The sequence below is a fragment of the Aedes aegypti genome, chromosome 1 (assembly GCF_002204515.2).
Source record: "Aedes aegypti strain LVP_AGWG chromosome 1, AaegL5.0 Primary Assembly, whole genome shotgun sequence".
Taxonomy (NCBI): domain Eukaryota; kingdom Metazoa; phylum Arthropoda; class Insecta; order Diptera; family Culicidae; genus Aedes; species Aedes aegypti.
This window is the reverse complement of record NC_035107.1, coordinates 146,130,936-146,147,349: the sequence shown is the minus strand read 5'-3', so window position 1 is coordinate 146,147,349 and position 16,414 is coordinate 146,130,936. Positions and strand designations below refer to the sequence as shown.

At 40.5% G+C, this 16,414-nt stretch overlaps 1 protein-coding gene and 1 long non-coding RNA gene across 2 annotated transcripts; both read left to right on the top strand.

Moving 5' to 3' along the window:
- The first annotated feature begins 7,730 nt into the window (after positions 1–7,730).
- Positions 7,731–8,653, top strand: LOC110677956. Its single transcript, XR_002501345.1, has 2 exons — positions 7,731–8,182; positions 8,237–8,653. It is a non-coding gene; the product is annotated as an uncharacterized LOC110677956 (long non-coding RNA).
- A 4,931-nt stretch (positions 8,654–13,584) lies between these two features.
- On the top strand, positions 13,585–16,210 carry LOC110677955. Its single transcript, XM_021850092.1, has 5 exons — positions 13,585–13,697; positions 13,759–14,064; positions 14,956–15,219; positions 15,281–15,568; positions 15,633–16,210. The coding sequence occupies exons 2-5, from the start codon at positions 13,809–13,811 to the stop codon at positions 16,124–16,126; spliced, it is 1,302 nt and encodes a 433-aa protein (XP_021705784.1). The 5' UTR covers positions 13,585–13,697; positions 13,759–13,808; the 3' UTR covers positions 16,127–16,210.
- The last annotated feature ends 204 nt before the right edge of the window (positions 16,211–16,414 follow it).

Here is a 16,414-nt window from a genome sequence, read left to right as displayed (position 1 = left end):
TGTTTTGCAACAATTCTGTTTATATTTGGATTCTCACAGCAAACAAAAGCAATGTTGTGACAGTTCTCACAGCAAACAAAGAAAATTTTGTCAACATTGCACTACTACGCAGGCAACTGGATTGGTCTATAGACGTTCCGAGTCATGTCGGAAGCCAAGCGCCAACTGTTGGAACTGCTATCGCAGGCTGGGTTCCCCGAAGAGACCATGGTTGAGATGGGCTTCGATCAAAACGATGACGATCCTCGCCTAGATATGGCCCTATCGCTGCTTTGCATTGGTCTGTATCCGAACGTGTGCGTTCACAAGGAGAAACGTAAGGTGCTGACCACGGAGTCGAAGGCCGCCCTGATCCACAAGACTTCGGTCAACTGTAGCAACCTGCAGGTGACTTTACCGTATCCGATGTTCGTGTTCGGGGAAAAGATTCGTACCAGAGCCGTGTCCTGTAAGCAGATGCCCATGGTTTTCCCGATCCATATCCAGCTGTTCTGTAGCAAGAAGGTGGAATGGGTCTACAACATGGTTCGCATCGATAATTGGATGAACTTTGAAATGGATCCCCACCAGGCTGCGCTGATTGTCACCCTGCGTGCAGTGCTGCAGGATCTTTTGATCCGGGTGTCTGAAAATTCCGAAGAAGCCAACGCGCTGGAAGAACGCTATCAAAACCTAATCGATGTGGTTAAAGATCTGTGCGTGTTCAGTGCAGGCGATGAGGGATTGAGAAAAAAGTTTTGAATATTACCCTATTAAATCTATTTTAATCATTTACTATATCAAAATTAAGATATTAAAGCGCAATAAAATCGTGTTACACTTGGAAAACTGTGCTCTTTCGATCAAGCTACGAAAAACTGCGAATTTTTTATCACTAAACAACCCAATTAGAAGTTCGGCAGTCAAAACTTCGGTAAAGTTCGGCGTCGGCATTCTTATTTGGTGCTTCGCCGACGCATAAGGATTGCCTTTGGCGGCGCAGCACTTCGGTAGAATGCCGACGCCGAACTTCGGTGAACTTTCGGTGATATTTCATTTCTCTTATGAACTTCGGTCTAAAGTTAATCTGAATGTACAATATACTAGAGAAACGCGGAGAGGATTTCGACTATGTTTATAAACAATATTTGCAATGACTATCAATAATTGAGATCATACAAACAATATTTTGGTGTGCGTGTCATCCTGCCAGTCGCCATAAGAAACCAAGTTTATTAATGACGTCACTTTCGTATCGCTTTTCACCAACACATATCCATCGTCTCTTTTGTGTAACATCTTTTTGAGTCTTATTGAATTTGCTCGATTGGAACCACGTTTGACGGTTCAATAGGGCGATATTCAAAACTTCTTTTTCAATGGTAGTAAAATCGAAATCCTGAAGCAAAGAAAGCACCACGGAAGATGAACTAAACACAAAAAGTTATGTATTCACTTTACACTTGATTTCTAATCACTACTTTTTTGATTCTCTTTCCTAATTGCAAGTAATTTACAATTTTCATTATTTTCCATACGTTTTGACAGTTCTCCGACTACCATTCTTCCATGCGCTTGTGTTGAAAGTTTGAGAAATTTGAGAATCCAGCGTAGCGCGATCAGTGAGCGGAATACAAACATCAGTGTCGCCGCTCGGCGGTCGGTTAAAGAAACTAAATGTTCGAAAGGTTGTTGTCTGTATTTTTTGCCGTTGGCGCCAACTGTTAGCGCTTGAGAACAAAATAAACAGTCGTTACCCTATTGGAACCTTTGGTTTCAGAATCCGCGCTTCTCTATATAAACAAATTCTCTGGGAGAAACGTCTTAAGCTAGGTATGCTGTTCTGCTCAAAGGCAGGTTTGCTACTGACAAGAAAAGGAATCGCCTATCTCGATGCGTGGAAAATTTCTTTCCAGAAATGGTCCAGAAAATCACATTTTTCTGATCGCAGTACGCAGTTGAGAAGAAATGTCATTTCAAATGGAGCTCTCTGTAGGAAATTTCTTGATCCATTCAGTCAAGGAATTTCTTTACTTTTCTTGAGTGGAACAGCATACTTAGCTCAAGAAAAGAAAAAAATTCTGCGCAAGAAATGGTCACAAAGTTTTCTACAATGAGCTCCATTTGAATTGACGTTTCTTTTCAAATGCGTACTGCGATCCAAGAAAAATGCTTTTCTTGAGCTTTTCTTGCAATAAATTTCCCACGCATCGAGATAGGCGATTACTTTTCTGTTGAAGTGCATACTTCGTTTTAGGGAGAAACCGATACTAAATTTCTGTACGTCATACTCGCATAGGCCAGGAGAAGTTTTTTTTTACACCCACCCACCCCTTGTAACGCCCGCAGCCGTTACAGCGAACTGACATCCGCAGTGTGAAATGAATGGAAAAACTTTCCCGCCTAAAATAAAAGCACGTGGGTTTCTCAGAATGTCAGCAGTGCATCTATGTATTAGTGATGGATATCAGGAGTCACTAAACACAAAGAGTGTACACTCTTAAAATTAAAATAGTCACAGAATTACTAAAGTTTATGCATTAATGACTATTTTCTATCTGCTTCTCTTTTATTCTGCTGTGATTTTTTACGCTAACTGTTTTTTCGATAGGGTTGCCCGGATAAAAAATACAATACAAAAACAATATAACGTATTGTAACAGTACCATTCAATATATTCGAAATACAATACAGTATATTGCAAAATGACAATACAATTACAGTACAATATATTGTTTTGAGCAGTTAACTGTATGGTATATGAGATTTTTGCAATATAATATATGGGTGGTTAAGTATCGTAACAATACAAATCTCGCGTAACTTTTCAAAACGACCTATCTAACAATTCACACATTTCGAGAAAATCGAGCTTGAAGGTTGTGAAAATATATGTTTAAACTGTATCAAACTGAAACATTTTTTCCCCACTGTGTTGCCTTTAGAGGGAAGCAGTGGGATAGAGTTCAACGTAAGAATTGACATTTTGACAATTTATTTGGAAATTACGCTGAAATCTATAAAAACATCAGATAGGACGTTTTGACCAATAATATGTACATAGGATAAATCCCATAGGCCGTTTTGTTTCAACAATTGGTACATTGGGCATTCACTTTGGTCATATTGTTTCAGTTATTGTAACATCGGACATTTTGATTTGTGCACACAGAAAGCTTGTTTTATTGCATTTCGTTACCACGTGCGCATTCATTCATGTCAGAGTGCTTCCCAAGTAACCATGGAGCATTATATCTTTGCATATATAATGCAGCTGCATTGCCGTAAGCCTACCATTAAAGTAGTTTAAAAGTGGAAAAGGGCCCTTTTACAGTTGCACTAATGCAAAAACGACGATAAAGCAATGAAGCAATTTATAAAGTAAAATTAGTGCAGCAGTGCAATTTATAAAGTGATATTAGTGCATTGATACATTTGTAATGTACAGTTAATGCTTTATTGCTTGACAACTCTTGAAATATGTCGAATAAAAGCAATGTTACATCAATGTTGTTGATATGCAGTAGAATACGTGCAATGTTATAATGCTTGTGCACAGACAAACAGACGTAACACTTAGAACAAATCTGGATCAAAATCATAGTCACGAGGACATGTACGCCCAATGCAAAAATCGGTGTGTTTGGCCGACACGCCAACAGATGGCGGTAGTGTGTAAACGTCAAACACGAACAAAAATGATGCGAGCGCTGCGGGTGGCGGATTGGCCACCTAACATATTTTTGAAATGACCGTTAAAAAGGTGGTCGATGGACAATGATGAGAGTGTGACGTCTGTTTGTCTGTGGCTTGTGGTTATTTGGGTTATTTTGTTGCGGTGTGATAATCGCATACACCAGCTTTTTTTTGTTTTGATTCATTCAATGCCACGGCGTCGCTATTTCCCCTCCATCTATGTATCCTATGTAGCAACAAAAGGAGGGGAAACGTGGAGCTGTATATAGGACTTTTTGCTCTCGCTGATTCCTCCTCGCTTTTCCCCCAGTTTGAAGACGTGATTCGCTCACACTTGCTCGGTATGTATGAAGAGTTCCCTACTAGAAGGCGGGTGGTGCTGCTCTGCTCACAGCAGCAGCAGTCGACGCGGAGTGAAGAGAGCACAAACAAGTTGCGATCGAACGTCGGTGCGAAAAAAAAACCGTCTGTTGAAGGTGGCCTCCTGTGTTTGCGTTGTGAAAAATGTCTGAATAAGTTATCTCAATAAGCTGAACAATATAATTAAAAAGAACAGAACGGCAAACTGACGAAAGGACCTGCTCCTGGGCGGTAGAAAAATATGGATCTATCGGCAGCATCATCGATTTTCAACGCCAGCACAATGAACAGAAGCTGTCGGTTTCGTTCGACTAGCCAGCAAACGATTCCGCCGAGACGCTTAGCGGGAAGACCCCGAGTGAGAAACCTGGAGGTGGATAGGTAGGAAGTTAATCGAAAACGCCCAACCAGAAACAAGCTTCCGGCGGGGACAGATACATTCCCAACCGACTGACTACGGATTTCGATCTGGGTCACTATATGTTGATACGAGGAAGCCAGGGGGCGGAAGCGGGGAGGAAGGACAGCAGCAGAACGGAACGAAACGCCCCAAGAATTCCGAGCGCATCAAGATTTTATTGGAAGTGATTAAGGTAAGTGATGTCGGCAACAAGCGAATTTGGTCATACCAGACAAATGCAAAGCGAGCTACGGAATGACACATGCACCCACTCAAAGTTGTCTGCTCGGTGAAAACACCCATGTCCACGAAGAGCGGTTCCCGCTTCATTCCGAATTCACCGGAGCGGATTCTGGACGCACCGGGCATTATCAACAATTACTTTTCGAACATGTCCTATGCTGAGAGAGACTCGCGAAGAGGAAAAATATCAACGTCATATGCAGCCCAGATTCCCCAAGTAACCATGGAGCATTATATCATTGCTTATATAAAGCAGCTGCATTGCCGTAAGTCTACCATTAAAGTAGTTTAAAAGTGGAAAAAGGCCCTGATAAAGTCGAACTAATGCAAGAATGTTTATAAAGCAACCAAGCAATTCATAAAGTAATATAAGTGCATTGAAACATTTGTAATGTAGCGTTAATGCCCTTTTGCTTGACAGCTCTTGTAATTTGTCGAATAAAAGCAATGTCGCATCAGTATTGTTGATATGCAGTAGAATACGTGCAATTTTATAATGCTTGGTGTTACTTGGGTCCCCTCTCACGAAACGTCAAATGCAGCCCACCGTTTTTATGGCTGAAAAAGTGAAAAGTATTGTGTTCAAAGTTAACTGTTATTAAAAACCTCAGTCAGCGGAGCAGTTTTTTCTAAAGTTGCTTATAAATCTAAGCAGAAGATTAATTATTTCTAATGTCTGCTATATTTAATATAGATATTTTTGTTGGAATTTCACCACAGTGGAAATTCCAACACAACAGCGGGACGAGAAAGGAACTTTACGGACCGGAGCAAACGCAAACACTTGTGTACTGCTTGACGATACACGAACGAATAACTTTATTCAACTCAAAATATAAACAATAACAAATCGATTCGACAACACACAACATAACAATGGTGTGTCCATTCAACATAAAAGTAGTCTCGAATGCGAAGGGGCGTCGATTGAACATACACTGAAACAAATATATTCAACACCCCCTCTCAAGTCGACAACCCGAGAATCACAGTTCATCTATCACAGATCCTATCATCGATAGTCTACATATAATAATCATTTCGTCATGTATTCTAAAATCCACTCTCTAAAACAGATCGCCAAATCTTGGCACATTAACAACATATCTCTACACGCTCAAAACGTCAAACATCAATTACTCCATACAAAACAGTTCTTTTCAAAATAACACATCAAGGTAAACATCTCTACATCGTCAACTACATTGTTTACACAAAACACTTCTTCCTACGACGATTCCTTCTTCGCCTTCTTTTCGCTCCAGTTCTCGTGTCTTCTCTACTCTGCACTATCAGTTCTACAAATTCTCCTGGATTCATCACATTCTTATCTTCTTTTTCTTCTCCGTTGAATGGTAGCTCCGGACTCCTCGCCGCCATGTTGCACTTCTCCGATCCTGCATTTCTTCCGGCCGGCATGGCCTCTACCACTTTTCGCCGGTTGCACTCACACCAAACCTCCAACTCATACAGTCTTCCTGTGTAGTGCCCGACAGCCATTACTGTCCCATTCTTCACTACTTCCGCTCTATCACCGGCGAAGTTCACCTGCATTCCTGATCTCGCCACACGGTTCACCGAAAACAAATTGTGGCTCAAACCGGGGAGATACAGGACATTTCTCATTTCACACTTCTTCATATTCTCGCCGACGACAGCGTGCACCACCACATCGCCACAGAATTCCGCCAACATCTTTTCGCCGTTCGCCACACTCACTTGTACCGGTTGCTCCAATCGTCGCATTTCCTTGAAGACACTGGGATCCTTCACCATGTGGTCCGTCGCACCAGAGTCTAGGAACCACTGTACCTTCACCAGCTCTTCTTCTTCTTTCGACGCAACGAAGCAAACGCCGGCACGATCCGAGGAACGATCTTCTTCAACTACCACGTCAGCTTTATTGTTTCGTCGTTTCACAAATTCGCTCTCACTCGGATTCACTGGCAAACGCACACGGCAATCGGCTTGCTTGTGCCCAATTTTTCCGCACCGAAAACAACGTAACTTTTTCCGCACATGCCAACTAGTCATGGCGACATCTTCACTTTCGGCGTCGGGGGTCAAAAAGTTCTTCCTCTTCATGTCAACATCAAGCAACCGCTTCTTCACGAACGCCAGTGTCACACCGCTTGGAAGCGTTTCTATGGCGGTAACCACTGAATCAAACGACGACGGCATTGTCAACAGCAAATGACAAATCGCGTCTGAATCTTCCACTGCCGCACCACTCTCCTTTAACTCGCGAATCAAACGATCAAACTTCAGCAAGTGTTCCGGCAAACCACCAGCAGCCCCCTCTTCATACTTTAACCGTAGGAGCTGCTTCCGAATAAACAATTGCCCGGCAACACCACGACGCTCAAACACAGACTTTAGCGTGTCCCAAATCTGTTTCGGATTCGCGCAGTCTTTCACAAGTTCTAACTGATTATCCGCGATGGCCGAAATAATCATCGCCTTACACTTTTTCTCAGCGGCTCTTCGTTCCACCATTTGCTTTTTCTTCACAGTTCTCACTTCCGCGGAATCGGTGGCCATCTCACGCAACTCGTCGATCTCAGCGATCTCCCGGTGGACGCAATCGAGCAGATCGTACGTGTCGAGGACGGTCTCCATCCGGAACTTCCAGTTGTGGAAGCCGGCACCGTCGAACGCGGCAACTTTCACTTTCTCGTCCATCCCTGGGCCGATAACCTGTTGGAATTTCACCACAGTGGAAATTCCAACACAACAGCGGGACGAGAAAGGAACTTTACGGACCGGAGCAAACGCAAACACTTGTGTACTGCTTGACGATACACGAACGAATAACTTTATTCAACTCAAAATATAAACAATAACAAATCGATTCGACAACACACAACATAACAATGGTGTGTCCATTCAACATAAAAGTAGTCTCGAATGCGAAGGGGCGTCGATTGAACATACACTGAAACAAATATATTCAACAATTTTCTCATACAAACATTTTGAAAATACAATACAATATATTGTTCATGTATTGTCTTGATTAGCAATTCGTGTATTGTTGTACAATACAAAAACAATTCAACGAACTTTATCATGGTTGCATTCGTCGTTACAGCTAATGTCAAGTGACTTCTAAATCTGGAGCTCGATTAGAAAAGGTCGTAAGTAACAAAAGTAAATAAATTCTGCTAATTTCACCATTAGGTAGATTCTACTCAGTTTAATATGCGGTTAAAATATCATTTTGATATGGTATTTATTTAAAAATAAAATAAAAGTTAACACTTCGACGGAATGAACAAAAACTAGGAACAGTGCAAATTTGTTCATTCGTCCTATTGCACATAAGGTCGAAAGTAACAAAAACGCCTAATTCCGATAAAACGTGTATTCGACCTTTTGTCACCAAAGGTCCCATGAGCGACAGCTGCCAAAATAAATGGAAAAGCTGATACGACGCACCTGTAGTATTGATTTTGCCTCGTTAAACAGTTTTTTTTACAATGAGAGAATTAAATTCAATGCCAGGTAAGTTTCTCAAAATTAAAACATTATTTTAGTGTAATAATGTTCCTTTTACAGAAGCTGCGATTTTTTGGAAACAAATCGTTTGGTTTGATGAAAGGAATTTACGGAAGAACATTCCTATGGAAAGACCCCAACTAAAGACCCGCCAGATCGCAGATTAGTAATCTCTTCACTTGATGATTCCAGTGGAAAAACAGTATCGGGATCGATTCCATCGATGGGAATGAGCATCCATTCACCATCCAACCTTCAAGCGAATCCAGTAACACTGATTCCATGGCAAAACCGGTCCGCACCGGCTGGGCAACTGGAAACATCAATGGATCAGTCTCCCCTTGCCAATGCTTGGATGAACACCAATCAATCCCTTCATCTTTCCTGACACGTCTTCGTCCGTTAATTCACCAGCTTCGTATATGCTGACTTCATCAGACGGTAGCCCGGTAGCCCAGGCCTTGAAACTGAGTCCTTTAAAACGAGTTATGAAGAGTTGAATGTGTTTTAAAACTAAACAGATTGAAGATTTATTATTGAGACTTTTTTTAAATATCTAAACTTATTTTTAGAGAGCCGTTAGTCTCTTCTATTTTCTTATTTTATATTCCGAAAGCTTGCAGTATTTTTGTACAGTCAAACCTCTATGAGTCGATATTGAAAGTATAATCGACTCAGTGATATTCTAAGGAAAGCTGTTACTTTCGGTTTCTAATCCAGCGGCTATCAACGATGCATAATTTTTGATGTCCCCCAAAAGATCCTCCCTCGATGGATCCACAACTACTCTAGGGAGTTGGTGCACCAACTGGCAGACTTCGATGTATGGCATGCGAATTGGACATGGTAGCGTTCCAGAAAACGAACAGCAAACGTTCAACATGGCAAAATCGTTGTGCTAACTGCAAATCAATCCGAGAAATTCACTATTATTGAGATGAGAATACAACGATGGCTGGTGGGTCGTATGTACTTCACTGACCATCAACCAGTCCGATCGTATTTTGACGTATGGACATTTTCAGATGTCAAACGTCTGAACGTGCCCGTTCGATGTGCAGCGGTGACTAGCGTTAGGTCGTATCGATTAGGTCGAATAAACCTCAAACAATCTCACATAGACGGAAAACTTTTTTATTCTCATAAATAAAAAATATGAGTATATTTTTCTCATTTTGTTAAATGGTTTAATGGGAGTGATTTCGTGTTGTGTCTTGATACGTATATTATGTAATTTTAAGCTTTTTGTTTTAAATAGGAATTGAATTTCGTTTGAAAAACTTCATGGTGAATTATCTCAGATAGTCAAAAATGTCACATTCGACCTTTTCAAATCGAGCTCCAGTAAATAACTGCTTATTTTTACTTTTTGATTATTTTTCACCCAATATTTCTTGCTTTCTGAACTTGTTTAGTTTATTTCTTTCAGCAAAGCTACATAGAAAAATGCAACAGTTATTTTACGCAAAAATAGGAGTTTGACCAAAATTGTAAGGTATAAAACCAATTAAAAACAATAGTATGTTCTGTTACAATATACTATATTGTTTTTGAATTGTATATCCAAACAAGAATAATATTGCTTCGACATTCAATTACAATACGCTGTATTGTATCCAATACGTTATATTGTACATTAATGGTTTATTCCATTCACTGAATGATACGTTTTTATCCGGGTGAAGCTTAACAATGCTTCAACCCAGGCGAATTGACAAATAGGAATAAAATTCCCTGCAGGATGAAAGAGAGGCAGATAGAAAATAGTCATAAATTACTAAAAATTAGTCATTCTGTGACTACCCGTGTTTCTGAGTGTACTTGCTGTCTAGTCCATGTTTTGTGTTTCGAAGTTGAAAGTTCTGTATCCCGCATAAATATTTACCGTACTTGAAACGTTCACAAACATATTGTGAATATATCTAATGTTGTTAACTATTAATGTTATGCTCGAACTACATTCCAAGTCGAACGGTAAAACCAGGTCCGTCACACTCGGGCTCAGATTGGGTACCACTTCTAGTACTGCATTTGGTCCCTCGGTAGTGCAAAAGGTACCCAAGTTTGACAGATCGCAGTACACTTTTCACGGCATTCTAGATTACCTTATGAGTCATAAAATTTTGGACAACTACAAGGGACATGGAGGTCTTTGATTTGTCTTTGGTAAAACAATAGCATTGGTAATATGCATTGATGTTACCGTATTCGCTATGGTTCATTAACATTAGATGATTTCTTCCAAACCATAAAAACTGTTGTTCCCCTTTCGGAATTGCATAAAAGCCTAACATTCGCAAATAGCTCATAATCAAATCACAAAATTTAAAAGTTTAATGCTGACTTACTGACGTTATTATTTATATGATCCGAAACATGTTCCTAGAACTTTTTTTCTTTTAAAACTTATACGTGCATGCAAAATGACAAAAAAAGTTTTCTGAAAAAAGTACAACTTTGTTGGGAATACCTTATTTTTGACAATAGGTTCAATAATTTGGAAAAGGTATCTACAATTTACAAACCACTGTGATGTATGGGGAGGGGGTACGCGATTTCATCAAAGTTTAGCAAAATTTGCAAATTTGTTCATGACCAAATATGTACCTGTTGGTGGGAGATATTAATTAATTGGTTTTGTGATGTATTGCTGTGTGCGTTTGAAATGCAAATATCAAATGCGGGAACACCAAATGCGGTAAGATTTTCCACAAGTAATGCGATGTCAAAGATGGATTTTTCTTGCTAGGGCGGCGGTGATTTATGTAATCGGTGCTAGGTGTCCTTTGATTGTTTTGTGTTGCCGCATTTGGAGGACGTTTAGACAAGATTTGCATCTCAAATGCAAACAGCAATTTAATATTAATAATTCTTATACTATTTCATTTTTTATTATCATGAAATAATATTCAATCATTTTATTTGATAAGAATAGTTTCAAAAATATTGAGCATCTCATTTAATGTTGAAATTTCATGACTTGGACTTTTTCACAAGTGAGTCGATGATTTTTGTGCATTGCATTCAGCAGCTATGAAATAAGGCAGTGGTTTTCAGGCAAAATTTCATCAATTAATCGTCGTAATATGTAACTATTATCACAGGTGACTTCTGCGCGATCATGCCTTGGACAATCAGGAATAATCACGCAGAAGACATCAAAACGATTTGAAGTACCTGCGGCGATCTACATGCAATTTTATTAATAATAATAATAATAATAATAGAAGTTTTCAAGATTAAATACCGTCGCGATAAATAATCGCGCAATCCACAGTAGTATTATGTATCCGGTAGAAATCAAGACCAACATTTTTTTTATAATTATTGTTTTCTCGGGCCCCGTACGTCGCAGCTAATATGTGAATAGTGCGCTGTATTCATAAAATCGTAAGAATGCAGCGCCACACTAAAAAACTGATTTCAAAATCGCGCGAGTTGAGGCGCGTCGCGAGTCTCACTGGCGCGATCCGGTTTGGTGGCGGTGCGACAATATGAAATTTGTGAACAAACCTTTTCCCAAGGTTTTTATAATGACAGGTTTACTGATCTAAGCAGTCAGTGGGTGCGCGGTGTCGTTGGCTGCGGGGAAGGTGGAAGTGACAGCTGGAGAGTTGGCCAGCTGGCGGGTTTGTGTAAACTGTTTTCACGTTACCGTTTCTATGGGGTTGTTAGGTAATGTTTACTCTAATAAACATAAATACAGTGAAGTAAAAATTTTTCTCCTGCATTCATAGAGCTTTTCGTCGCGACTGGAACTCTCGTCATTAATGTAATATTGTCAGTGCAGACAAAAGCAAGAACGAACACTAACTTCGCTCAACTATTTCGCGCGACCGAAACGTCGCTGGTCGCTGGCGTCCTTTTCATGTTAGTGCTCGAGCGAAATAGGCTATTTAAATGCGTCGCTGGAGCACTAAACTGCAAAGCGCTCAACAGTCCAGCGACGCGACAGTTGAGCGACGTTGCAGCGATTACCCGGATGCACAATTTCAGTGTTGTGAATCGCAGACGATGTTCTGATTGAGAACCATATCTGTTGAAATTCGGAAAGACAAATCCTGGACTGTTCGGTCACAGACAAACAGACGTCACACTCTCATTATTGTCTATCGACCAACGGTCGATTTAAAATTATAGTAGGTGACCAATCCATCACCCGCAGCGCTCGCATCGTTTTTGTTTGTGTTTGACATTTACACACTACCGCCATCTGTTGGCCCGTCGGCCAAACACCCCGATTTTAGCATTGGGCGTGTAAGTCCTCGTGACTATGATTTTAATACAGATTTGTTTTAAGTGTTACGTCTGTTTGTCTGTGGTTCGGTGTTACAACAAATTTTAAAAGTTGGTGAGGAATTGCCTGTAATGTGTACCCTGTGAGAATTCGCAAAAAACGAGTTTAGTGAAATTAAACCAAAAACAATTCAAAGTATGTGCTTGATAAGGGGCTGTTCATTTATTACGTAAGACATTTTTCGGGTTTTTTCAAACCCCCCTCCCCCATAGTAAGATTTTTTGTATGAAAATTAAAAATAATTTGTATGGCGCGTAAGAAATCTCAGACCCCCCCTCCCCCCATAAACCCTTACGTAATTAATGGACCGCCCCTAAGGCCCAAGTAAAAATGGTGCAAAAGTCAAAACTGAAAAAAAGCAGTTTTCTCTTTTTAAATAGAAAAATCGAAGAAAATAAAAACACACAGCTCTTTTATTTTCCAAATATTGAGCTTCTCGAGAATTTTTAGCATTTCGATCACTTCCTCTTTGATTCGAATGTTACGCGCCATGATCTGGTACTAGTTGCACACTTTGCGAATCTTTTCTCAAAACCGCAGACCACCACATAAGTTGCGCGCCGATCGATTATGCGCCGAGTTGTAGGTCGGTCAAAACGATTTCAATCGCTTGCAACTTGAACACAAGAGGGTACGAACAATTTTGTTCCATATGTTTTGTATTGCTAAAACAATTATGATTGCTCTCCATTTTAGGACTCGAGCCCTAAAATTGATTCACTTCCTCGGCAAGATATTTTGATATTTCTTTATTTACTTTTTGGCTGGCGCACAACTCGGCGCATGGGCCACCGGCGCGCAACTTGTTGGACAGTCTGTGGATTTAAGTAAAGATTCACAATAAAAAGGCCGTGTGTTTTTTTTCATCAATTTGTTGTTTTAAAAGGAGAAAACAGCTTTTTCAGTTCTGACTTTTGTGCCATTTTCTCTTGCGCCATAAGCGAACTTTGTCGAACAATATTTCTTATGATACGTTGTTTCAATGTAGTTCACAATCAAAACATACTTGCCAGCTGTCATTTAGTATTTCAAACTGGCGGAATGGAAAATCTGACACATTGGACTACCTCCCTTCTAGATACCTTGCCCTTTCCAAATGTGGGTGAAGGTGAAGTGGGTGCGCTATTAACTTCCCTCCATTTTGAGACACCTTGTCAATGTTTGTTTTTATTTGATTCTGTCAGTCAGTCTGGGGTTGTGTGTAAACACTCTTGTTTTTAAAAAGTAGGTGATTTTTTCAATAGTAACATCTATGTCAATTAATTTCGTTTCTTTTGGTTAATAGGTGTGAATTGGAGAACGGAACGTGCCTGAAAGAAAGAAAATTGCTACACCATGGATGCAGCGGTTTCTTCCAGCACCGATCGCAGCCTGCAGCAGAATCCGGCCGTTCGGCGTCGTCAAATGCGGCAGAAGGTTTTGAATCGCATCCGGAAGGTCAACATCAAGAACAAGGGAGCGAAAAGCTTCTATTACTTCACGTACGAAACTGTGGCGGCGGACGGCAAGAGCAAAACCTCCGGATCTACCGCTTCGACCTACTTTTTCAATGGGGAACCCTGCGAAGGAGACGAACAGTTCCTGAAGCAAAGTGAGTAGGGATGCCAGGTTCAGGGCTGGTAGCGAGTCACAGGGTTGTTACGACTAACACGGATTTAATTTTAATCACCGAAATCATACATGCTTCAAGCGTATTTTCCAAGATAACTAAAGCTATGGCATAATTTTCCAACTTTCTGGCATAAACAACAAGTTTTGACACCTTCCGCTCTCTGATTATACTATTTTTTATATTATTTATCTTTATTTAAGTTGGTTTTTGCTCTTGGCGAGTTCGCCACTAAAGCACTTTTTATATATACGACGCAACACTATCCAGATTATCCAGCCATTCTCGATTACTTTTTCAAATCGACGTAAGTAACTTCCATACAGTTTTAAGAAAATTAATTCAGAAGAATCACAACCTGTCTTCTAAAACTGTTTTAAAATGAATCATCTTTTTCACATTTTTTCGCCGTGTACGTTGCTTAAATTTTGCATACAATAAGCTCGCATTCAAAAACTAGGGAGTTCCTGTTATTTCCCACAAAAAAATTATTACAAAATGATAAGCCGATTTATTCAGTTACTTTCGACGTTTTTGTACCAGTGTAAAATCGGCTCAAGTAGTGTTTTGTTTTGATTCGTGGTTAAGTCACTTTGTCTCTCCATACAGCGGAGCGGCGAAAGTAGTGGTTAGGTAGCGAAAGTTGAAAATCTTACTTTCGTCGTTTTGTAATTCCGGAAAGTAAACGTTCTAAAAGTGAAAAATCGAGTTGGTTTAGAGCAAAATGTGTAGAATTTCGTCTGCGAAACACGTAGAATCGATAAAGTAAGTTTGTATACTTTTTTGACTTGAGTCTGTTTGAATAATTTTTCGAGCATTATTTCTTATTTCAAAGACATTCAATTCGATGATTTTGGCTTTCTATACCCTCAGTGAAACGCAGCGTGTTCGTAACTAATGTAGCCGCCGGAACAAGAAAATCGGAAATCAAGGAACTGTTTGACCGGTATGGTAAAATAGAGAGTATCCAACTGAAGGCCAGAAACGGCGAAACCATCGTTGGACGACAGCACATTTCTCCGTACAGTCCAATCGTTGCCATCGTGAAGTTCAGCAAAAAGGAAGAGGCTGAACACGCATGCGAGACGAAGGATGGGAAATATCAGGCAAAGTTGGTCGATTTGCGGTCCAATTATGGTAAGATTATTTGCTGCGACTTGTTTGAGTGCTTCTTTTCAGAATTGGAATCCCTTTTCAGAAAAAGAGAACTGCATTCGCGTCGACAATGTAGATCCTAAGGCAACAAAAACGGAATTGCGAGAGTACTACAACCATTTTGGAACGATTCTCGGTGTTTCGCTGGAGACAAATGACGGCTCTTTGATACTGACCGACAAGGAATATCAAAAACTGAGTTACGTTTGCTGCTACATTCGCTTAAGTCGCAGAAGTGAGGCCAAGGCTGCGCGAGAGATGCATGAGTACATTTTTCGGGATAGGAAGCTTAGGGTGGAACTGGCCTATCAGAAACATTGCGATCCCAACAGTAAGGATCCGAGGGACAAGGTGTCGTATCTTCTAATGAAACTATTCTCGTTGTTTCCTTCTAGAATTGAGCAACAACGTTTTACGAATGTTTTTCCAAAACGTCGGCAATGTGGTTGCCCTTGACCAGATTCCCCACCAGCACATGGGCTATGTGTGCTACAAGCATCCTCTGGCACCGGAAACGATCAAAAGACTGAATCAGCGGGTTTACCGCAACAAGAAAATCCACTTCGAAAAGCTAGACATCGGCAACTTGGTCAAGAAGCAGACCAAGTCCGGTGGCGATGCCATGGACATTGGCACCAGCAGTATTCAGGACACATCTAGCGCTTCAGTCTCAAATCTGGCAGCGTCGATGGCGTCGTCGGGAGCAGGACCTACCGCCAAGAAAACGAAAATGAAGAACCTGCAGAAGAAAATGGCCAACGCCAGCGGATCGGTGGCATCGCCTGCGGGAGCGCCGAAAAAGAAAATACCCAGGAAGAGTGTCGGAGCAGGGGCCAAGACCAAGGCAAGCGATAAAGCCGCCAAGGCCACAAAAGACGAGATGGCGTAATGATAACAGTTTGAATCTTGTATGAATTTAATACGATTTAAGTTTTTTGAACAATAGAATTCCGTTTTACGTCAGTGTACAATAGCCGTAGATAGTTTCCTACTCAGTTATTGAGTAATGATGACACGATTCCGAGTGGAAATTTGGTTAAAAATCAGTCGATGCTTCTTAGATAGAATATTAAATATTTCAGACCAATTGACTAGATTCTTACTTCTAGATATTTCAAGAGAGTCCGACATCGAGCTCAACGAAATAGAGTTCTCATTTCTCGTGATAGTGGAGCCA

Bases quoted from the DNA above. Each gene is read 5' to 3' on its own strand.
- LOC110677955 (XM_021850092.1), top strand. From the start codon at position 13,809: ATGGATGCAGCGGTTTCTTCCAGCACCGATCGCAGCCTGCAGCAGAAT. The intron at 14,065-14,955 runs GTGAGTAGGGAT...CTATACCCTCAG, and splicing joins CGAACAGTTCCTGAAGCAAA to TGAAACGCAGCGTGTTCGTA. The intron at 15,220-15,280 runs GTAAGATTATTT...ATCCCTTTTCAG, and splicing joins CGATTTGCGGTCCAATTATG to AAAAAGAGAACTGCATTCGC.